At 40.6% G+C, this 23,423-nt stretch overlaps 1 protein-coding gene, 1 long non-coding RNA gene and 1 pseudogene across 6 annotated transcripts; 1 reads left to right on the plus strand and 2 right to left on the minus strand.

Moving 5' to 3' along the window:
* Positions 1-3,362: 3,362 nt before the first annotated feature.
* On the minus strand, positions 3,363-6,035 carry LOC145048029 (uncharacterized). 5 transcript variants are annotated; one of them, XR_013682693.1, is made up of 6 exons: positions 5,721-6,035; positions 5,536-5,614; positions 4,508-5,124; positions 4,345-4,406; positions 3,692-4,252; positions 3,363-3,613 (listed from the first exon to the last, which is right to left on the minus strand). It is a non-coding gene; the product is annotated as an uncharacterized LOC145048029 (long non-coding RNA). The 5 variants fall into 5 exon arrangements; XR_013682692.1 differs by having other exon boundaries at positions 3,692-3,815; positions 4,134-4,252; positions 4,345-5,124; XR_013682690.1 differs by having other exon boundaries at positions 3,692-3,849; positions 4,134-4,252; positions 4,345-5,124.
* Positions 6,036-6,598: 563 nt separating this feature from the next.
* LOC145046787 (cytosolic sulfotransferase 5 pseudogene) lies at positions 6,599-6,961 on the plus strand (annotated as a pseudogene).
* Positions 6,962-7,508: 547 nt separating this feature from the next.
* On the minus strand, positions 7,509-9,374 carry LOC145046788 (increased DNA methylation 1-like). The gene has a single exon (XM_078995050.1). The coding sequence runs from the start codon at positions 9,372-9,374 to the stop codon at positions 7,509-7,511; it is 1,866 nt and encodes a 621-aa protein (XP_078851176.1).
* Positions 9,375-23,423: the final 14,049 nt, after the last annotated feature.

The following is a 23,423-nucleotide window of genomic DNA, read 5'->3' on the forward strand; positions in this document are numbered from 1 at the left end:
CATTTAGTGTGCAACCTTGCATAAAGTTCAACTCTTGTAGGAGGGCGTTTAAGTGTTGGTTGCTACAAAATCCATTAGTAATACATTAAAAAAACAAAACAAAAACTCAATAGTCTAAGTGGAAACTAAGGTGAGATGCAAATTTAAATCACCTTCTAGTGAGGCATTCACATTTGCAGCTTTGACAAGTTTTAAAGATTCTTCACGTGCTCTTCGCATTATGTCAGGAAATCATTTCTTCATACAGTCTTCCCATACCTTGCGAGGAAGAACATCAATCTCTTCGGGCCAGACATACAAACCCTACATGTAGATCACGCATACAATTATCTTTTTCATTTTACACCAAGTTTTACTTTGATAAATCATAAAAATAATAAGTACAAACATTGAAGTGTTCCCACATTGCATCACGATGTTCTTTGTCAAACTTCTTCCATGAGGTCCATGGGCCGTCAAACATCATCTTCAGTATACATGCGATGGCTCTGATCACTGAAATCTAATCCGTAAATCTTGTAAAAAATAAATAATTGTAATTCCTGCAAACTAAAAGCTTCAGGGACCAAAAAGATAATTATGGAAAACTAGAACTATAGGGACCAAAAGTGTATTGCTTATTTCCCTCTTTCATAGTGACCAAAATTGTAAGTCGAGAAATTTAAAACTTTGGGACCAGAAATTTAACTTTTGCAAATTAAAAACTACAGCGGCTAAAAATGTAATTTTGGAAAATTAAAACTACAGGGACAAGAATTGTAATTTCTGCAAACTAAAAGCTTCAGGGACCAAAAGTGTCTTGCTTATTTCCCACTTTCATAGTGACCAAAAGTGTAATTCCTGAAATTTAAAGCTACAGAGATTAAAAATGTAATTCGGGAAAATTAAAACTACAGGGACCTAAAGTGTCATTTGCATATCTTTTGTTATCTATTGTAATATTATACAATCTTTTCAAAAAAAAAATTTACTACGTTAACATGGATCCAAATCGGGTTTTTTTCTAAGTTTTAACAACACGTGGAAGCTGTAGAAAAATTGACCCATATTTTTAGATGAAAGAAAAGAAGAAAAATGGACCCATATTTTTAGATGAAAGGAAAGAATATTATCAATTTGTGACTTCGCTAATCTGTCGCTAGTCTGTCGCTGATTCCCTCACTAATCTGTCGCTACGTATTAGCGACAAGGATTTTTTGGACTACCAAATTCCGTCGATGGCGACGGATCAGCGACGAATTGTCCGTCTGTGATGCCTCTGTTTCTAATAGTGCTAGAAATGACATTGTTTTTAAAAATAAGGTGAAGCGCACTCATGATCTCGATTGTGAGGTGCAATTTTTAGCTTTCTTTTGGTTGAAAAATAGTGCGATGAGAGGTGATAGTTTATGTTGGTCTAAATATCGTACACATGTTTGCCTCAACTGCTTAGCTTTGGGTAGTTTTTCATGTTATAGAATTTCATTTTCAAAAAAATAAATAAAGAAAGAATGAAAAAAAGAAAAAAGTAAATAATTCAAAACTCACTTGATTTATATATTTACCAAAACCAATATATTGCATGCACCAGTCATCAAAGCATTATTTTGATGAATATCCGAATTTTAAATTAAAGAATTATTTATTATTTATTATTATTATTTTTTTAATGTTATAAATATGGATGTGTGAAAAGTATGTTACCTACTTTTATCGATTATATAGAAATAAATTTGATAAAATCAAGTTTTATTTAGATTTATGAAGGAGAGCTACATGGTTTTTATCGATTATATAGAAATAAATTTGATAAAATCAAGTTTTATTTAGATTTATGAAGGAGAGCTACATGGTGTGTGTGTGTATATATATATATATATATATATATATATATATATATATATATATATATATATATATATATATATATATATATATATATATATATATATATATATTGTTACCTACACTCTTTGCAAAATTGATGGAGGGATGTAACATTTTGTATAATCAGATAGGAAAACAGATAGCATATGGTAAAAATTGTTGTGTTGTTGAGTAGTTAGTTCACCTGAATCATGATATCTTATATAGGATTAAACAATACACAAACACGATCACAATATCATTAATAGTTATAAATGTATGGTCATGACTTCATTTCATTTCGGTCAAAAGATACGCATTGATATGGTTTGGAATAAGGGAGTGATTCGTACACAACAGTTTTTTGTTATACACAACAATTTATGCATTATATAGTTGTACAATACAACATTTTAAAACATTAATTGTTGTGTATGGAAAAAAATTATTGCGAACAAATCAGCTCCCGAATAAAATCATAAATGTCATTGCCAACCTGGCAAATATTGAAACTTTTACTCCAATGTCAATATTGTTTTAGTATATATAGACAAGACAAGTGAGAGTGTAATTAAACAACAGAAACTCCTTTTATTCAATTCCACAAAGATGAATTTTCAAATTTCAGTCCCGATGTCTACCATCTTTCATTTGTAGACGATGATGACCATGAAAAGACCAATCTATCCCTAATGTATGATAGATACAAGGATAGGTTCACAACTTTTCCTAAGGAGAAAGGCTGGATGAGACCTTTACATGTACCAAGGGTTTTGGCACCAGTCAAAGAACGTAGTCTCGGTTGAAACTGTGATAGCCACACAAGACAGTTTCAAAGCTAGCTCATCCGTCTGATGTGTACTTAGCCACACTTCCAAAATCTGGCACAACATGGCTCAATGCCTTAGCTTTTGCTATTGTAAACCGAAACCGATATAAAAACAAGCCACCTTCAACCCACCCACTACAAACACTACAAGAAACGGGACCTATAGGGACGAAAAATGTCGTCTCTATAGGTTTAAAAATCGTCCCTATAGGTGTCCGGGACGACATGTCGTCCCTATAGCTTTCGTCACCATAGCCCCGTCGCAATAGATATATTTGGCCGTCGCTATAAATATCATCGCAATAGTTATCCTTTAGAGACCACATGTCGTCTTTTTCTAGTTCGTCGCTATATGGTGTTGGTCTCCATAGATGAAGCTATAGAGGCGACATGTCGTCTCTATAGGTATATCTATAAAGACAACATGTCGTCTCCATAGATATAGGTGTGGAGTCATAGACATACCCTTTAGCGACAACAGGCCGTCGTGGTAGATGTACCAGTAGATATGACATGTCGTCTCTATAGATGAACCTATAAAAGCAACATGTTGTCTCTATAGGTATATGCCTATAAGGCTGATTTTTTTCTCTATAATTTCCGTTTTCACATTCCAAAATTACTAAAGCAGTAAATTTACAAAATAGCTAAAACGGTAAATTTAATTGCAAAACATTAAAATACGATATATTTTCAAAACTCTACATTATTGCAAATATTATGAAGAACAAAATTATTAACTTGAGGAAATTAGCATAATCATCACATGATCATTTGTGTGTATAACACTACATTCTACATGGTTTATAAAATAACACCATCAACAATGGACTACTTCTCATCATAGAGTGCCATCAACAATATATTGCTTCTCATCTTAGTGTGCCCTTCTGTGCTCGTTACAGCTTCTTGCACTCTTCCCACTTTCATTATCTGAACCTGATCATGAATTCAATTTTAATCATTTTTTTTTGAAAAAAGAAAAAGAAAAGGATGAAAGAACTAGGAAAAAGGAACCTTGATCTCGATCCATGGCTTTTCACGTTTTTGTGCACACAAAGTGAGTTGTCTTTTTTCACTTTTTTGATCTTTTTGTATGCATACTCATATTTTTTGGAGGCTTCATGAACAAGATGTTCAACTAAAGAAAGGACTTAATAAGTATTTTAGCTCCACTTCATTCAACAAACAGAAACATTAGAATCAAGATTATTAGGTTGCAAAATTGCATCTTAATGACCAATGTAGCCTACCTCCATTAAACCATGATTAAATTTAAAGAAACTAAAATTCTTTATCACCAATTGGTGACCATGTTAACCCAAAAAAGGAAACTATAATTCAATCTTTCAACTCTTGAGTGCTATTTATTTTTCCAAGATTTTGAAAACCCTTATATATAAGTATACAAATAACTTGTTATAAAGATCAAATTTTATATTAAAAAAAGAAAGTGAACCTTTCGAGGATTTACAGGGATATATAGTTAATATATGAATCCCTTATGAGGTCTTGCATCAGAGACATTGTCCAACATCCAGTGGAGTCTGAACAGCTTCAACCTCCCCATTGCCAGACCTAAAAAGATAATGATCTATAAAAAAGACATCTTTACCCCTTCAAAAAAATGATCTTTGTAACTTATTTCAGCAAAATATATAGTGTGTTACCTTAATAAACAGTTACTGGCTGATTGTAATACTCCTCATATCTTCCTTCACTTGCATACTTTCTGTTCTCCCGTGTGATATTTTTAGTGATTCTTTTAGTACTAATGAACCAGTCACTAAGGTCACAAGACATGGCAAAACATCAAAAAGAACACTAAAAGACCTGATTTGTCAAGGAAAAGAATGAAGAATGAAGAATGATGACAGAAACGCCTCGGAGAAAAATCTTGCTGATAAATCTGTCTTTGTTAACTAGAAGAGCTTTCTTCTTGACTTTTCCTGTTTTTGTGATCTGTCTTACAAAAACTAAAAAAAAAAAATAAGAAAATGCATACAAATTTGGAACCAGATATTTTCTTTTGAAAGAACTAACCTCAGTCCACATCTCTCTAACATTTTTCAACACCATGTTAGGATTATGAAAATTTATTGAGGAATAGTTAACTTAAAATGTTTTGTTTATTTTTTGGACTGAATGAATTGATTGAATAAAAGAAATGACCAATTTACCCTCTATCAAGAAGTGATGCTTTTTTTGACTACCTTCTTTGCCAATGGGTTACCGTTTCTATGGATGGATATGAACAATGGCATTGCTTGAGAATGTGAACCAATGATAACATGTCCTTCCTTTCTTGCTTCAGCAATGTCAAGCAGTCATATTGTAATAACTTCTTTTTCATGGGATGAAGAGATGTTTCCATGAAGCTGCTCAAGAAATTGAGAACCATGGACATTGTACTTTCAGCCTCATCCTTTTTGGTGCTTCCATTTGATGTCCTGTTATGTCATCATAGTGTACCCATCGATCAGCATTTAACATAAACATAACAAAATGAACATGTTACTACTGATCAATTGAACAAGAAACTCAAGTTATTAAACAAAGTGAAGAAATTCTTTGTGAATTATTGACCATTATAACGAATGAAATACAGTAAGAAATTCTTCCTTAATAGACAAATTTTCATAATCCTAACTGTGAATATATTACTTGACTTGATGTTATATGTTAAAGTCTATACCAATTACTAATCATCTTTTTCATTACTTTCAACCGGTCAAGAAGCACAATGAATACAGAATGACAATAATATCCAATTATGAAGTATGTTCTAAGTTCCTAATTCCTGTTACAGGTTGTCATCACAATGATCGGTGCTGAAAACATATCTCAGTGAAAAACAATACCTTTTAATCGCAGAAGCAAAATCCACATATAAATCAATACTCCAAGCTTGAATAACGAACAACTAGAAAGAAAATTAACCTAAAATCGTTGATATGGTTACAGTTTATCAGTATTGCATCTTCAAACAAAAAGCTGCGAAACCATAGAAAATCACAATTTTTAATCGGATGTGAAAATTACTAACCTAGGCCGCTAGAGTGGGGTTTGTATTCGTTAGAATTTGTAATCGGATGTGAAAATGAAGCTGGTAGTTAGAATCATCGGCGTTGAAGCTAATCGCCGGTGGTCTTCGACAACTAGCATGTGGATCGAGAGAGAGGAAGAAGATTGCCAGGAGTGGGAGGTGAGGAGGTTGCCAGGGGAGAATTTTCGATCGATCGATCGAGAGAGAGAGAGAGAGAGAGAGAGAAAGAGTGAGATTGATGATGGAGCGTGCGTGAATTAAACGAAGGGAGCTGCTCTCCTAATTTCGGGAGTAGATAGCTATGGGGACGACGAGTCGTCCCTATAGTTATCCCAAAAAAACCGACCTAATTTTATTTCCGTTAAATTATTAAAAAATATGTTATTTTTAATTTTTTGTTATTTGTTAGAGCGATAATTCGTCGCCACAAGTATTTCAAGAACGCGCCAAATCAATTTCCTTTCCCGCTTACGATGTTTAGACCACAAGTCGCCTCTGTAGCTTAAAAAGTCAAAAAAATTCGTCAACTCTTTTGTGACGACATGTCGTCCCTATAGGTAGCCTATAGGGACGACAAATGTTGTCCCTATAAATCTCGTCCCTATAGTTGCTTATTCGTGTAGTGAAAACTCTAATCCCCATAACTGTTTGCCTTTCGTTGAGACTGAAGTTTTAAGAACTAGCCACCCTACTTATGTTAAAGCACATTCTCCACGTCTCTTTGCTACCCACATGCCTTACACTTCGTTGCCTCAATCCATTCTTGATTCTTCATGTCGCTTAGTTTATATGCATGTGTCGAAACCCTAAAGATGTTTTAGTCTCTTAATTTGTTTCACTTTGCAAACAGTTTGAGAGGCCAATCTCGGCCGGATTTGATGACATTCGAGGAGGGGTTTGATATGTTCTGTAAAGGTGTCATACCAAACGGACCTTATTGGGATCATGTTAACGGGTACTACAAAGTAAGTTTAGAACAGCCGACAAGGATTCTGTTTTTGACATATGAGGACATGAAAATGGATACTAGGAATAATGTGAAGCTTTTGGCAAAGTTCTTGGGCTGCTCTTTTTCAGAGGAGGAAGAGGGCAAAGGTGTGGTGGAAGAGGTTGTGAGCCTATGTGGTTTTGAAAATTTGAGTAAGGTTAATAAGCATGGGAGTTTAAGTATTGGTATACCTAATCATGCATTCTTTAGGGAAGGGAAAGTTGGAGACTGGAGGAACCCATCTCACAATTGAAATGAGTCAAAATTTGGATCAAATTACCAAAGAAAAGTTTCATGGTTGGGATCTTCTTCTAAATACAAGTCTGTGATAAAAGGAGAGAAGAAGTTTTCACCCAAATAAAGGTCTCTGTTAATTTCAAGAATTGTTCTAGCTAAATATTTCTGGTTCAAAAAAAATCCCAATTGACTGTATTATATTAATAAATGTCCTTATTCTGTCATATAAATGAAAACTTTCTTTCTAGCTTTTGCTTTTCTTATAAGGCTAAGTTACAAACTCTTTAAAAAAATAATAATAAATAAATAAATAAAATCTAAGCATTGCATTTTTCCAAATAACAGATGTATGTTAAACATTATTTCACAGATAAAGAACTATTGGAAAATAAGTAACATCCATATATCAATCATGCATAATTGGTAGATCAACACATGGAAAAAGTATATACAACTCTCATTCAGTTGATAAAAAACTAACAATTAATAAAGTATTCATATTATCTACAAATATATATATTGCTAGTAATTACCAAAAGTCAAAACAAGTATAATAAACATATTCACATTCTCTTCAAGATTTTCTGACATTTCACAGTACCCGGAAAATCAAGGATCTTGAATTCAACAAGGCTCAATCGTTCTGAATCTGTCATCATCTTGAATCCAAATGCTTGAGTCCAAGTACTAACCATATCAGGAACCGCAGGCAAAACAAGCTTCTCAACCCCCAACTCTCCCAATTTCCTTTCAAGCTCATCCATCAACATCCTACACATCCCTAGTCGCCTGTACTGGAATCTTGTGGCAACAAATGGAATCTCCGCCACTTTACTACCATGAACTCGCACTACAACCACCGATATCACTTCCTCATCTCTCTCCAAAACCGCTGTAAAAAACCCTTTGAAATTCGACTTTTTTGAACATCTATTAAAGATAACGTCTTCAACCACATCATTATTGGACCACGGATGCTGTACAGGTTCGAAACACTCATTCATCACTTCTAATGCCATGTTTAGTTTGCTATAAGTTTCTGTATATTCTTCCTTCTTGTTGTTATCATCACTACTCACCATCTTCAGTAAACTCCAACTCAGGTTGTTCGTTGTTAATGGAATCGATATGCCAGAAATCCCCATTAGGCCGGAAGATATTCCTTCACATTTTTTAGAACAGAACGTTTTATTACCATCGGAAGACATTGAAAGCCCTTCTTTTTTCAGGCAATCAATGTGGAAATGGCGCTCACATTGTTCACACGTAATTTGGTCTTCATCGTGACCTTGAAGACAAATCCCACAACAGCAAGGTGGGCAGAACCAGTACTCAGAATCAGGAACTCCATTCAATCCAATGCAAGATGAATGATAAGAAGAAGTGCAAGAATCACATAACAATAAATCACCACCATCGTTGCAAAAAGAACAAAACTCATCTTGGCCAGATAACAGTTCATGATTAGATGATTCTATCGATTTAGTGACTTTATCAACTTCGTTTTCTAGGTTTAACTGAGTTTGACAATCCAAAAGAGACCTCCCATCGTCTAGAAATATCCTGGCTGATGGTCTACGATAGGTACTTCCAGCATGAGACTCGAATTTGCTTAGCAGAAAAAACATATTACAACAATCACACTGAATCCCCTTCTCATATATACGCCCGGATGCCATAATGTGATCATCTAGTCTGTTAAGATAAGCGACTCTTGAACCACTTAACACAATTTTACTTTGGATTAGGGAAGAAAGAAGGCACCTGCCGCTCACAGAAGAAGGTTTCACCTTTCGTATTCGTTTCTTGGGTTTAAACTCTTTTCTTTTCTTCCCGGATTCCTTCAATTTCTTAATCTCACGAAGAGCTTTTCCTGGACGATTTCTCAGAATACCCTCTTTCTTTTCATCGTCGTCAACAATACCCGAATCATTACTGTTCCCAACCGATTCTTCACTCTGTTGACGGAAATACGAACTTTCAACATCTTCTATCCGAATCCTTTTCTTGGGTCGACTATTGCTGATCACTGACACATCGCTATTCACCAATTTCGTATCCTGTTTTGTACCTTCTTCAATTATGGAACTACTCACGTCAAGATCGTGATGAACTTGATGATCAATGAGAGATCCACAGGCTGTTCGGAGGGAGATATAAGTTTTACCTGTCGGAGAACAGTACCGAAGTTCTCGACGATTGGGTTTCTTCCAGAGGTAGAAGAAAGTCCAACCGAGTGCAGAGAGATGGTTTTTTGCTTTCATGATTTTAGCTTTGATATCTGGATTCTTGCTTCTGCCTATTTGAACGCCACTTGAATAGTAATTTGTTATGGCTTCTGGGTTGTACTCTGGTTCATACTTAACGTACTCCATTGAAACAACAGTTGAAGAGGAATTAGGCAGAGTGGAGGATTGGCATAAAAGCATGGTGTTCGGAGACGACGATGACGAAATAGGGTTTAACCTGTTTGAAAGTGGTATTAGGGTTTATGCTTGAGTCTCACGTAAAAGTTTGATACACGCACCTATATTTTAAAACTTGCATTTTAATCACCTAAATTCTCGATAAATAACGATAGGACCCTACCGTTGGTGTAACTCTTGAACGGGATTTTATGCTTGAGTCTCACGTAAACGTTTGATCCGGGATTTTTTCAGAGCACGTTGTTATTTTATTTTTTCCCATAGTTTCCATTTATGTCCAAATAAACTAATTGTAATTCATGAAAGCTATACAAGAAGTCATGGGTTCAAGTCTTAGTGGAGACATAAATAATTATTTAGAAGTTGGTTAGTTAGTTTGTCGTTTCAAAAAAAAAAAAAAACTATACAACAAGCTACATCGTTTTTTTAAACATCCCATACGCTATTAAACACGAGCCGCTTTCTTTTTCTATCTATTCGTCGACACAACACCCCTAGCGGTACAAGTTAGTCGGAGACCTTCCAGCATTGCAGATACGTTCAAACAGTTCTCGTCCAGATGCATATTCCATTACAATCGCAAGATGTGTTGGTGTTAAATCACTTGTAGATTAAGTGAAATCAACATCATAATTAAGAACATAGTTTAAGATGTTATTATAGAAGAATATGAAGGATTACAAACCTCTTTGAATATAATGATATTAGGATGCCTTTGTGATATGTGGTTAATGATTTCCCTCTGTACATTTTCATCAACCTGTTGAACACAGGAGTTAGAACTTCAATAACCTCTGTTTATCAATTACGTTTTACCCATGTTTCAGCTTCAAAACACAAGATTCGATTTCAAACTATTCACTAAATCAAAAGAGAAAAAGGGAAGAACAGAGGAACATAAATCTATGGAAGATTGATACTCAATTTTTAACACTGACCTTCCTCACCTCTCTCAATGTATTTGACAGCAACAAGCTCGTTAGTATGTTTATCCCTCATCAACCTCGCCGCCCCAAAATTACCAGAGCCAATGTCTCTGACTAACTCGTTGCTATCGCTATCGTGCAACCCCTAAATCATCATGAGTTTGCTATCGCTTACTCTGGATCAAAGTACAAAGATCAATTGAACCAACTATATTTATTACTTGATGAAATGGTTTGATTTTGTTTGAATTAAGGATAAAACTATAATGAACTGGTTTGATTTATTCAGATTACTGAAATTAATATCAGTGGCTATTTATTTTTCTTAACTAATTCTTGTTATTATTGTTGCTTCATTACTATTTTATTTGGGGTAATTAACTTTTATCTTGTTTCATCTAATCTCATAGAGATTGTGATAGCTTATAGATTTTTTATGAACACCTAACGTACGATGAAATGCCTCAATGAAAAAGTAGTATTTTATATGAAAATCCTTACATTTGAACCCTCATTAAGCCAACCATTAAGGCCCTTAGGTTAAATTGAATTTCACATTTTAATAGCCTAATAAGTAGCTAGTAATCATATAAAAAGTGATAAACTTAAGGCTTATCCATTAAGTCTTTAGTAGAACGCCAAAAGTGATTTAAAAGCTATTATAATCAATTTTCCCAAATCAGTACTCCAACTTCTAAAATTCGTGCAAGTCAACAAGAACATCTAAAAATCATGAGACTTTGAATCACATTTCGAAATTCAACTCCTTGAAGGGTAAAATTGGCAATCTTCTTAGGCTGGTCCATGCTAAAATTCGTGAGACTTTCAATCACATTTCGAAATTTCAACTCCTTGAGGGGTAAAATTCGCAATCTTTTTAGGCTGGTTCATGCTGTCATAGATTTCATGCATTGTCTTCAAAAAATCATAATAAATTCATTAGAACTCTAAATGCCAAAATTCAAAATTCTATAGTTAGATATGGATGTATAGTTTCCCACATATAAAGAGACTAATGTAATTCTTGGTAGACTGGTATAGTTTATTCCAAGAGTGTTGAGTGGTCCAGAAAGTGACAGCCTAAAGTTACTAACTTGTAAATTTAATATAAAATCAACCAAAAATCATTAGAATGAGATCTTTATATTTCTAAAAAGATAAAAGGAGGAACTTTACCAATATTATTTTATCGAATTTTAAGAATGGGTTGAAAGGTAAGAAAATAGATCCCAAAAAGAGCACTACAATCAAAGAGAAAATAAGAAAATATATACATAAGTTTTATAAAAAGTAGTACACCAAAGCACAAGCTAGATAATGTTATAATTGTTGTGTAGGTTCTCGGAAATGAAATGATTCATCTTGCTCATGCTAGCTGATTTTCAAGTTCAAGGAGGTGAGTTACATTAACTCTCTATTAAGGAGGTGAGTTACATTATATACGTATAATAAAATGTGATTAAATACACGATAACAACTATTGAATCAAGAGCACGAAAATGAATTTTGTCCACACAAATCATATACGATTAGATACATATAATAACATGTGGTTATGTATATCTAATGACACATGATTTATGTGGCTAAGATTCATTTTCGCGTTCTCGATTCAATAATTGTTTTTTTCTACTTTAATCATATGTGATTAAATACATTTAATCAGATGTGATTATATGGTTCTAATCACATGTGATTTATTTGGAAAAAACGAATCTTGTCTATATAAATCATATGTGATTAGATACATACAATCACATGTGATTATATACATGATAACAAATATTGAACCAAGAAGACAAAAAAATATTTATCCAAATTAATCATATGTGATTAAATACATCTAATCACATGTGATTATATGAATCTAATCACATATGATTTATGTGGACATAATTCATTTTCGCTTTGTTGATTCAATATTTGCTCTCATGTATTTTATCATATATGATTTATGTGGACACAATCTAATCGAGGAGTAAGTGACCGACTCGGCGAGTCGGCCAAGGGGGACTCGGCAAGTCTGGTCTGTGCGAGGAAAACCCTAAATTCGGGACTTAGAGCCTATTTAAGCACCTCATTCTCCTCCTTAGGGTTCCTTTACTGCCTCTCTAACCTAGAACACCAAACCCTAGCCGCCATATCCATTGATTGAGCCATTTGTTGCCTTGGAAGGTGCATTAAAGCTTGGAGAAGGAAGAAGGAGCTTGGAGGAGCAAGGAAGGACTATAGATATGGGACTGTGAGTACATTTTTGAGCATTTAGAGGTAATAAAATAGTTCTTGGACCCTTTTTGCGCCTAGATCTATGTGTGGTTGTTGGGGTTTTTAGCTATAATGTTATTCTTTTGAGTTAGAAGCCAGATCTGAAGTTGCTACTCCAGATCTAAGCATTTTATGGTCTTGAGAAGCATAAAGTATCAGCCCTTGAGTTGATTATGGAGCCTCTTTGCCTTAAACTCAAGTTTATGGTGTATTTTGCCTAGATCTCCTTCTCTACACGTAAAGTTTGCAAATTTACATGAGGAATAGGCTTGGGAATGGTAGATCTACAACTTGGAGTCCATGCATGACTCAAAAGTCCTCTGCATGTAGAGAGATTTGAATGGACTCGGCGAGTCCTTTGAGTGGACTCGGCGAGTAGCATGAAGATGAGGAGCAACTCGACGAGTGGGATGAACAGCTCGTCGAGTCAGATGAAGATTGCCTTGTGCTTGGCGAGTCTGTTCTTAGACTCGGCGAGTTAGGTTGCGAAACCCAAAACCCTTCGAGTTGAGACTCGAATCAGTGAGTCGGATGGAGACTCTGTGAGTTGGATAGGTCAGGACACAGAAATCAGTAGACTCGACGAGTCATGGACTGACTCGGCGAGTCGATAGAAAGGAAGGACTCTAAATATATGAACTCGGCGAGTCAGTAGGGTGACTCGGCGAGTAGGGTTGACCTGGAAGGTTGACCTTGACCAGGACTTTGACTTTGACCAAGGTTGACTTGGTTGTCTTTCGGGGGTTAGTTAGACTCAGTGATGCATTGATATTGGTAGTTCGAGGAGCAAGGGGAGCGGGAGTTCAGTGAGTTGCAGGGCAGCAGCTAGTGAGATCATCAACAAGTTCAGCCGGTGCAGGTGAGTTTCCCTTTGTGTGAATGGGTCTAAGGCCACAATGCCGGCCCATGTAGTTATGAGTAGAAGACCCAGGGGTTAGCCCTAGGCACAGTATGCTAGTATGATATTCAGGACGAGGTCCATTAATAGCGGGCAGGTGCCCAAGCATTTGTTTATATAATAGTTTATACTTGTTGTCTGTGTGATACATGTATGTGCCTGGTAGGGAGGTGAGTGTGGGCGAGGTCCCGTATCTCACCAATAGCAGAGTGTGGATGGGGTTCCATATCTCATTAGTAGCAGTACGGGGGTGAGGCCCAAGTTAGGGAAGGAGTGAGAGTGGGTTGGGCCCGTATCTCACTACCAGTAGGAGCGTGGATGGGGTTCCATGGCTCATCAGTAGCAGGACAAGGGCGAGGCCCAGGATAGGCAAGGCCTTAGGACAGGATCAGTCGTATAAATTTAGCTTATGTGTTGTGATATGTTTATGTGTTATTATTTGTTGGCGGGCGAGGCCCTGTGACAGGCGAGGCCTAAGTGAAACAGATATGTATCCGAGCGGGGCTCAAAGCCAGGTGGGGCATGGAGCGGCGGGGTCGTTGTAGCGGGCGAGGCCCGAGATTAGGGGAGAGGCCCAAGATAGTGGGTGTGGCCCAGTATGTGCAGTATGTGATTATGCATGGTATGTGGTAGGGTGGGAAACTCACTAAGCTTCGTGCTTACGGTTTTCAGTTTTGGTTTCAGGTACTTCCGATAGCGGAGGGAAGAGCTCGGGTTGATCGCATGGCACACACCATAGATTAGACAGCCTGGGAATGTTTACTCTGATAATGAACATGTGTTTTTGAAAATTAATACTCTGATTATGTTTTGGAATGATGACGTTGCTTAAAGTAATGTTTTATTAAAAGAAATTTTTGGTCTTGAATTTTGGGTCGTTACAAGTTGGTATCAGAGCCTTGGTTTGAGGGATTCGGACATACTCTCGGGTGTGTCTGAACTCAAACTGAGGAATTGGTATAGAAGTTTTCAAAATGAAAAGACAGTTTTGTAAAAAGAGAGTTTCGAGAAGGAAAACAGTTTTAGAAAAGCAAAAAGAATTCAGAAAGAAAAGAACTTTGAAAAGAGAAAAGAGGTGTGGTGCATGCAATCAACTGAGCTCAAGTAAGTACCCCAAAATACCCATACAAGTCTATGTTTTGATTGTCAGTTAATAGAACAACATGCTAGACTAGGACTAAGGATCTAGGGAGGATGCCTTATGTGCCTATTATATGTGCTTTTCATCTGCATGATAGTGCTGGTTAGACAGTAGTAGGATAGCATGTTTAAGTTATGCCTGAGTTTATGTGTTTGTGTTGCATGCTAGTTGAGATTCTTGGTATGATATTATGATTGCTTGAGTATGTTATGGTTAGATTTTTTCCCTTTGTCTGAATGTTGCTTGCTTTGTGCATTGTGGGATTCTGAGTGATGGGAGTTAGCCATTAGGTGGATATGACATGCCACATGTGATCAGGGTTGAATAATCTCAGAGTGTTGGATTTGGTCCTATTGCGCAGCTCTTGTTTGAGTCCAACCGTTGTAGGAATGAGTCTTTTACTTGAAGGATTATCTGAGCCTCGTCACATGTGATGGTATCCAGGTGATGGCTAATTGGCATCATAAAGAGACCTTCAGCAGCTGAGGGCTGGTTTGAGTTGAGTCAGAGGTTTCCCTAGGGTAAGCCTAGGATGAGGTAGTGCTAGGAGCAGTAGTAGTGGAAAAGGGACCTGGTGGAGTCAAAGCAGTTCTTGAGGAAAGTACGGATATATGTGGAAGGTAGTATGGGCCCGTACTACTGAAAGCAGAGGATCCGTACTCGATTCGGGAAAAGCCAAGACAAGACCGGGAACCTGGTAGTGAGTATGTTTGGTCTCGCAGCAGTGAGGAGTATTCTGATAGTGGTTATGTTATATGCTTCAGTATGGTGACGTTGCGAGAGAGACCAGCGGGCGGATCAGGCACCGGAGAGGGATCGGGCTCGGGTTCAGGGGCCGAGCAGCTCGAGGAGCGGATGAGAGAGTTGATATCAGTTGAGGTTATGCACATTATTCTAGCTCAGACTCCTGTGATCTTTGGCACGGTCAAGGAGGGTATATTGGAGATTTTGGATGAAAGGCTAGGAGCCTTCTGTACTGAGATGATGGCATTGATGGGAGCGCATACCTTGACATTTCGGGAGTTCAGGGCTTGCGGGGCACCAGATTATCATGGGGCTAGGGACCCCATTGCTAGTAGCAGATGGTTGGCTGATGTTGCCAAGGCGTTCCGTACGAGCCGGTGTCCTGAGGAAGACAAGGTCAGACTCGCTTCCTGTCTTCTGAAGGATAGAGCGAGGGATTGGCGGGAAGAGATTGGTCATGTTTTGGGTGATGATGCTGCATTGGACGCGATGACTTGGAGCGATTTCTCAGCTAGGTTCAGGGTGGAGTTTTCGCCAATTATTGAGGTGCAGCAGTTGGCCCGGGAGTTCCAGGATTTGACGCAGACCACTGAGACTGTGGCAGAGATCACCGCCAAGTTCAGGGAGAGGGCTCTTCTTGTACCGCAGTATGTCGCGGATGAGGAGATGAAGAAGGCCCGATATCACGAGATGCTGAGGGCTGACATCAGGGAGTTCGTGAGCAGGTCCGGCCGTAAGACGCTGGAAGATATGATTTCTCGGGCCAGGGAAAGGGAAATTGATTTGGAGCAGATTCGGAAGAGGAAGTCGGATGAGGTTCAGGTAGCTGCGAGTTCGGGCAAAAGGCCCAAGGGATCGGATTCGAGATCGAGGGATTATCATGACCGCAGTCGATGCGGGAAGTGTGGTAGGGCGCACGAGGGCGCGTGCAGGAGTGGTAGCGGTGGTGAGTCTGGCTGCTTCAAGTGCGGTCGGACTGGTCATTTTAGCAGGGATTGTATTGTTACCACCACTCAGGGATCAGATTTGATATGTTTTCACTGCAATCAGCGGGGCCACAAGAAGGCCCAGTGCCCCAGTTTGTTTTCAGCAGGATGGGTGATGGTACCTACCCCTGCAACTTTGAGGATCACAGACGACCGTCAGGGCCGTGCAGAGGTGCCTGCAGTAGGAGGCAGGGCTTTTCAGATGGCTACCTTGGAGACGCGAGCAGCGCCGGACGTTGCAGGTATGCGACTTCTGATTTCAGTTCTTTTATTTATGCATGATTATATTGTTATGGTTCTGCATCATTATCAGTATGAGTATTTTATTTTTGAGAGGTTTGATTGTGATCGAGTTATATACCATCTGCATACCTTGGATATTTGGATAGTAGATAAGGGATGGGTTCTATCGAAGAAGGTTACTTAGGGTGCAGTAATTGTAGTATGCCTTGGAGGGACTTGGTATGTCTCGCTAGTTCAGAGTCGTATAAGTTTTAGAAATGAACAGGTTAGACCCCCTAGCTATGGTAAGCTTGGGATTCCTCAGCAGATCGATTATGGAATGGTAGCAAGGATTGGGATTTCTATTCATTGAGCAGCGAGGAGTAAGCAGGATCGAAGTGGGGGAGAATCGTCTGAGTGTTCAAGGGTAAGAGCACGCAAATCGAGAACGAGTACGTGACTTATAAGAAGGAAAAGAGGTAGTTCAGCGTTTGATGAATGAGGAGTTCAGGGTTAGGAGTTTGAGAAACTCCCCCTCAGCCAATGTGTGTATTGGTGATGGTTAGTATGTGGTTGGGAATTCAGGTTGAAGGATCGCCTGTAGGACTCGTGTGACTCGGAACGAAGATCCTGAGGTCAGATAGCATGAGATGCTTTCATGTTGGTAGCTCGTGGCAGAGACAGCATGTAGAGCATGGAAGAGCGGCGGGAGAGCCTCAGCTTTCGTCGATAGCAATCAGTGGTAGGAGGTGTTGTAAGACTATGGGGCAGCCGTAGCATTCACTAGCAGTCAGTGGTGGAAAGTGTTGTAAGACTACGGGGCAGCCGTAGCATTCACTAGCAGTCAGTGGTGGGAAGTGTTGTAAGACTACGGGGCCGCCGTAGCATTCACTAGCAGCCAGTGGTAGGAAGTGTTGTTAGACTATGGGGCAGCCGTAGCATTCACTAGCAGATGACGATAGAAGGTGATGTAAGACTGCGGGTAAGCCGTAGCATTCCATAGTAGCTTCGTTGGCGGAGTCGGGGCGAGGCCCTTATCTCCTAGCATTCAGATACGTATCAGGAATGGGTAATGGATGAGAATGGTAAGGAGTTTGCCTGTATAGCCCTTGAGAGGTGAGACCTTGGGAAAGGCCGCTCTAGGATATAGTGGGTGAGACCCATGGGCGAGGCCCGTATGAGAATAGCAGTGTAGGTGAGACTTGAGAGCAGGGTTGCTCAGTAGTATGGTTGGGTGACACCCGTGGGTGAGGCCCGTGCGAGAGTAGCTATGCAAGTGGGACTAGAAGGATAGGGGCGGGTGAGACCCGTGGGCGAGGACTGTGAGTTTTAGCATCACAGGTGGGACCTGGTAGGGATCTTAGTGTCTAGATAGGGGATCGGGGATCCCAGGAAATTGTAGTGCCAGCATGGTAGAATAGATTGAGCAGTATAGGTGGTTGAAGTTTCTTCGATGTCGCTGGGAGCGACTAGTGGTTGTGTTGGGTCAGCGAACGGTGGGAGCTGGTAATCTAGATATTGATAGGTTGGTAGGGACCAGGGTGGTCTCAGTTCATCCGGAAGCTAGAAAGGAATAGCAGAATTTCCAGTCAATAGCAGTGCGAGTATGCAGCGTATGGTGGAATTCAGTTAGTTGATCGTGGGGTGCTCGACACCAAATGATAGTAGAAAGAATGCCCAGTGGATACTGGCGATGATGACCCGTACTGGGAGTAGCGGGAGTAATAGATTTGGTGAAGACAAGGTATTCATAGTGGCAGAGTAGATAGATGGTTATGGAACGTTGCCTTGGGGAGGCGAGGAAATCGCGCAAAGAAAGAAGGGGTGAACCCCTATGGGTTCAGTTGTAGTACTCGGAGAGTACCAGAAGGATTGTCGGTTGAGTAAGTTGTATTTCCAGACTGTTCAGGGTCAGGATGGACCCGAGATTATTATCCATAAGGATTGATGTCAGTCTGAATCACTGAGCGGAAGGCCAGCGAAGTTAGGCAGCTGGTGTTAGACTAATTGGTGGGGTATTGGAGGCAGACCGCATGCGGTGGATCATAGCAAACTTCGAGGACGAAGTTTAGTTTAAGTGGGGGAGAGTTGTAACACCCAAAGTCTGGAAGTCCAAGAAAGGAAAGAAAACCCTAATTTTAAAGGGCGACTCGGCGAGTCCAAGGATGAACTCGGCGAGTCCCAGCGGGATCCGGGTCTAGGAGTAAGTGACCGACTCAGCGAGTCGGCCAAGGGGGACTCGGCGAGTCTGGTCTGTGCGAGGAAAACCCTAAATTCGGAACTTGGAGCCTATTTAAGCACCTCATTCTCCTCCTTAGGGTTCCTTTACTGCCTCTTTAACCCAGAACACCAAACCCTAGCCGCCATATCCACTGATTGAGCCATTTGTTGCCTTGGAAGGTGGATTAAAGCTTTGAGAAGGAAGAAGGAACTTGGAGGAGCAAGGAAAGACTATAGATCTGGGATTGTGAGTACATTTTTGAGAATTTGGAGGTAATAAACTAGTTCTTGGACCCTTTTTGCACCTAGATCTATGTGTAATTGTTGGGGCTTTTTAGCCATAATGTTATTCTTTTGAGTTAGAAGCCAGATCTGAAGTTGCTACTCCGGATCTAAGCATTTTATGGTCTTGAGAAGCATAAAGTATCAGCCCTTGAGTTGATTATGGAGCCTCTTTGCCTTAAACTCCAGTTTATGGTGTATTTTGCCTAGATCTCCTTCTCTACACGTAAATTTTGCAAATTTACGTGAGGAATAGGCTTGGGAAGGGTAGATATACAACTTGGAGTCCATGCATGACTCAAAAGTCCTCTGCATGTAGGGAGATCTAAATGGACTCAGCGAGTCCTTTGAGTGGACTCGGAGAGTAGCATGAAGATGAGGAGCAACTCGATGAGTGGGATGAACAACTCGTCGAGTCAGAAGATTGCCTTGTGCTCGGCGAGTCTGTTCCTGGACTCGACGAGTCAGGTTGCGAAACCCCAAACCCTTTGAGTTGAGACTCGAATCAGTGAGTCGGATGGAGACTCGGTGAGTTGGATAGGTCAGGACTCAGAAATCGGTAGACTCGGCGAGTCATGGATTGACTCGGTGAGTCGATACGAGAAAGGAAGGACTCTGAATATATGAACTCGACGAGTCAGTAGGGTTGACCTTGAAGGTTGACCTTGACCAGGACTTTGACTTTGACCAGGGTTGACTTGGTTGTCTTTCGGGGGTCAGTTAGACTCAGTGATGCATTGATATTGGTAGTTCGGGGAGCAAGGGGAGCAGGAGTTCAGTGAGTTGCAGGGCAGCAACTAGTGAGATCATCAGCATGTTCAGCCAGTGCAGGTGAGTTTCCCTTTGTGTGAATGGGTCTAAGGCCACAATGCCGGCCCATGTAGTTATGAGTAGAAGACCCGGGGGTTAGCCCTAGGCATAGTATGCTAGTATGATATTCAGGACGAGGTCCATAAATAGCGGGCGGGTGCCCAATGATTTGTTTATATGATAGTTTATACTTGTTGTCTGTGTGATACATGTATGTGCCTGGTAGGGAGGTGAGTGTGGGCGAGGTCCCGTATCTCACCAATAGCAGAGTGTAGACGGGGTTCCATATCTCATTAGTAGCAGTACAGGGGCGAGGCCCAAGTTAGGGAAGGAGTGAGAGTGGGTTGGGCCCGTATCTCACTACCAGTAGGAGCGTGGACGGGGTTCCATGGCTCATCAGTAGCAGGACAGGGGCGAGGCCCAGGATAGGCGAGGCCTTAGGACAGGATCAGTTGTATGAATTTAGCTTATGTGTTGTGATATGTTTATGTGTTATTATTTGTTGGCGGGCGAGGCCCTGTGACAGGCGAGGCCTAAGTGAAACAGATCTGTATCCGAGCGGGGCTCGAAGCCAGGCGGGGCCTAGAGCGGCGGGGCCATTGTAGCGGGCGAGGCCCGAGATAGCGGGCGTGGCCCAGTATGTGCAGTATGTGATTATGCATGGTATGTGGTAGGGTGGGGAACTCACTAAGCTTCGGGCTTACGGTTTTCAGTTTTGGTTTCAGGTACTTCCGGTAGCGGAGGGAAGAGCTCGGGGTGATCGCATGGCACACACCATAGATTAGACAGTCTGGGAATGTTTACTCTGATAATGAACACGTGTTTTTGAAAATTATTACTCTGATTATGTTTTGGAATGATGACTTTGCTTAAAGTAATGTTTTATTAAAAGAAATTTTTGGTCTTGAATTTTGGGTCGTTACAATTTGAGCCCCTATAGCCAGTCAAGCTTGAACCTTCTCCTTCTTCCTTGCGAGAATGCACCAAAATGAAGCAATTAGCTCCCTCTGTCTCTCTAAGCTCTCTGAATCGATTTGGGGTCTCTCAAGGGGAAGTGTGGCCGCAAATGAAGGTCATAAGAGCCTTTAAATAGGTCATAAACCCGGGAAATTAGGGTTTTCCTCAGCGGTGCTGACTCGGCAAGTCATATACCCGACTCGTCGAGTCCATTCATAAAACATGTCACCAAGTCGCGACCCCAATCGACGAGTTGGGGCACCAACTTGTCGAGTCCCTCCAAAATTCTTAAATTAAATATTAAGAATAATATACCTGGAAAACCGGATGTTACAATTCTCCTTCACTAGAATCAGACTTCGCCCCTGAAGTTCTGCTCCGCAAATAGATCGGAGTACTGCTCCCGCATCTCTAACTCTGGCTCCCAAGTCATATCGGACCCTTTCCGATGTTGCCACTGGACTTGAACTAGGGGCACTTCCTTGTTCCTCAAAACCTTCACCTTCTGATCTATGATCACGATTGGCCTCTCGATTATATTTAGGCTCGCATCCACCTGAATGTCCTCTAATGGTACTACTACCGTCTCATCAGCCACACATTTCCATAACTGGGACACATAGAAGGTGTTAAGGATCTGGCTCAACTCCTCAGGTAGCTCCAGCTGATATGCTACATTGCCTACTCTGGCAATCACCCTGAAAGGTCCAATATATCGAGACCCCAACTTGCCCCGCTTCCTAAACTGGGTTATTCCGTCTGTGTAGCTCTTCTAATGACTCTGAGCTGTTTGCAACCTCTGTCTGACCTGTTGAATCTGCTCGGTCGTCTTTAGCACTATCTCAGTGCGGCCTATAACTCTCTGTCCCACCTCTCCCCAACAAATGGGAGTACGACACCTCTTCCCATAAAGGAGCTCAAAGGGAGGCATACCGATGCTCGAGTGATGGTTGTTGTTATAGGAAAACTCAGCCAATGGTAGGTATGTGTGCCAACTCCCACTGAAATCCATAAAGCATGCTCGAAGCATGTCCTCTAGCGTCTAAATTGTCCGCTCACTCTGTCCGTCTGTCTGCGGATGGTATGTGGTGCTGAAATGGAATCGTGTGCCCAACTCCTCATGAAATTTCTTCCAAAACCGGGAAGTAAAATGCACGTCTCGATCGGAGATAATCGAGACCGGCACTCCATGCCTAGACACCACATCTCTCACATAAATCTCGGCCAGTTTCTCTGCAGAAGAGCCCTCACTAACAGATAGAAAGTGAACACTCTTCGTCAATCGTTCCACAATCACCCAGTTCGCGTCAACTCCATGCGACGTTCTCGGTAACTTAGTGATGAAGTCCATAGAGATCTGCTCCCACTTCCACTGGGGAATCTCCAAAGGCTACAGTGGACCATGTAGACGTTGGTGCTTTGCCTTGAGCCGGTGGTAGGTCAAGCATCTCTCTACTACCCACACAACATCCCTCTTCATACAGGACCACCAGTAATCCCTCTTCAAGTCCAGATACATCTTAGTGGCCTCGAGGTGGATTGAGAATCTCGACCGATGCGCCTCCTCCATCAGAATGCCACGAGCTCCCCCCTTATAAAGCACCCAAATCCTCCCTCGGAAGGTCATAAGCCCTCGACTATCAGTCACAAACTCAGGTACCTACCTAATCACCCGCTCCCTTTTACAGTTTTCTGGTCTCACAGTCTTCGCCTAGGCCTCTCGAATGGTATCCATCACTGGAGTCATCACTGTCATTCTCATACATACATCTCGAATCGGGACACTCTCTATCCTGTGGCTCAGTGCATCGGCTACCACATTAGCCTTGCCCAGATGATACATAATCTCGCAATCGTAATCTTTTACCACATCCAACCACCTCCTCTGGTGCATATTCAGGTTGGGCTGATCCATAAGATACTTCAAGCTCTTGTGGTTCATGTATATGGTACACCAAACCCCATACAAATAGTGGTGCCAGATCTTGAGGGCGAACACCACCACCCCCAGCTCCAAATCGTGGATGGGATACCTTGTCTCATGAGGCTTCAGCTGCCTCGAAGCATATGCTATTACGTGCCCTCTCTGCATAAGCATTGCACCCAACCCCGATATGGATGCATCGCAGTAAACCAAAAAATCCTCCATCCCCTCAGGAAGGGCTAACACCGCAGCTTCAGACAATCTCTGGCGAAGAGTCTCGAACAAGGTTTGCTGCTCGGGACCCCAAACAAAAGCAACGCCCTTCCAGATTAACTTGGTGAGAGGAACGACAATCTTAGCGAAATCTCTAATAAACCTCTGATAGTAACTGGCCAACACCAGAAAACTCCTGATCTCGGTGGGGTATCTCGACACTTCCCAATTCATCACAGCCTTAATCTTGGCCGGATCGACCAAAATGATATCCTGGTTAACGAGATGCCATAAGAACTGAACTTATCGTAACCAGAAATCACACTTGGAGAATTTGACATAAAGCTTCTCTAATCTCAACACTCCAAGAATCTCACACAAATGCTCCATGGATCTCGAATATACTAGGATATCATCGATGAACACAATCACCGATCAATCCAGCATAGGTATGCACACCCGGT

The sequence above is a fragment of the Lactuca saligna genome, chromosome 5, assembly GCF_052625555.1.
Source record: "Lactuca saligna cultivar CGN05327 chromosome 5, ASM5262555v1, whole genome shotgun sequence".
Lineage (NCBI taxonomy): Eukaryota > Viridiplantae > Streptophyta > Magnoliopsida > Asterales > Asteraceae > Lactuca > Lactuca saligna.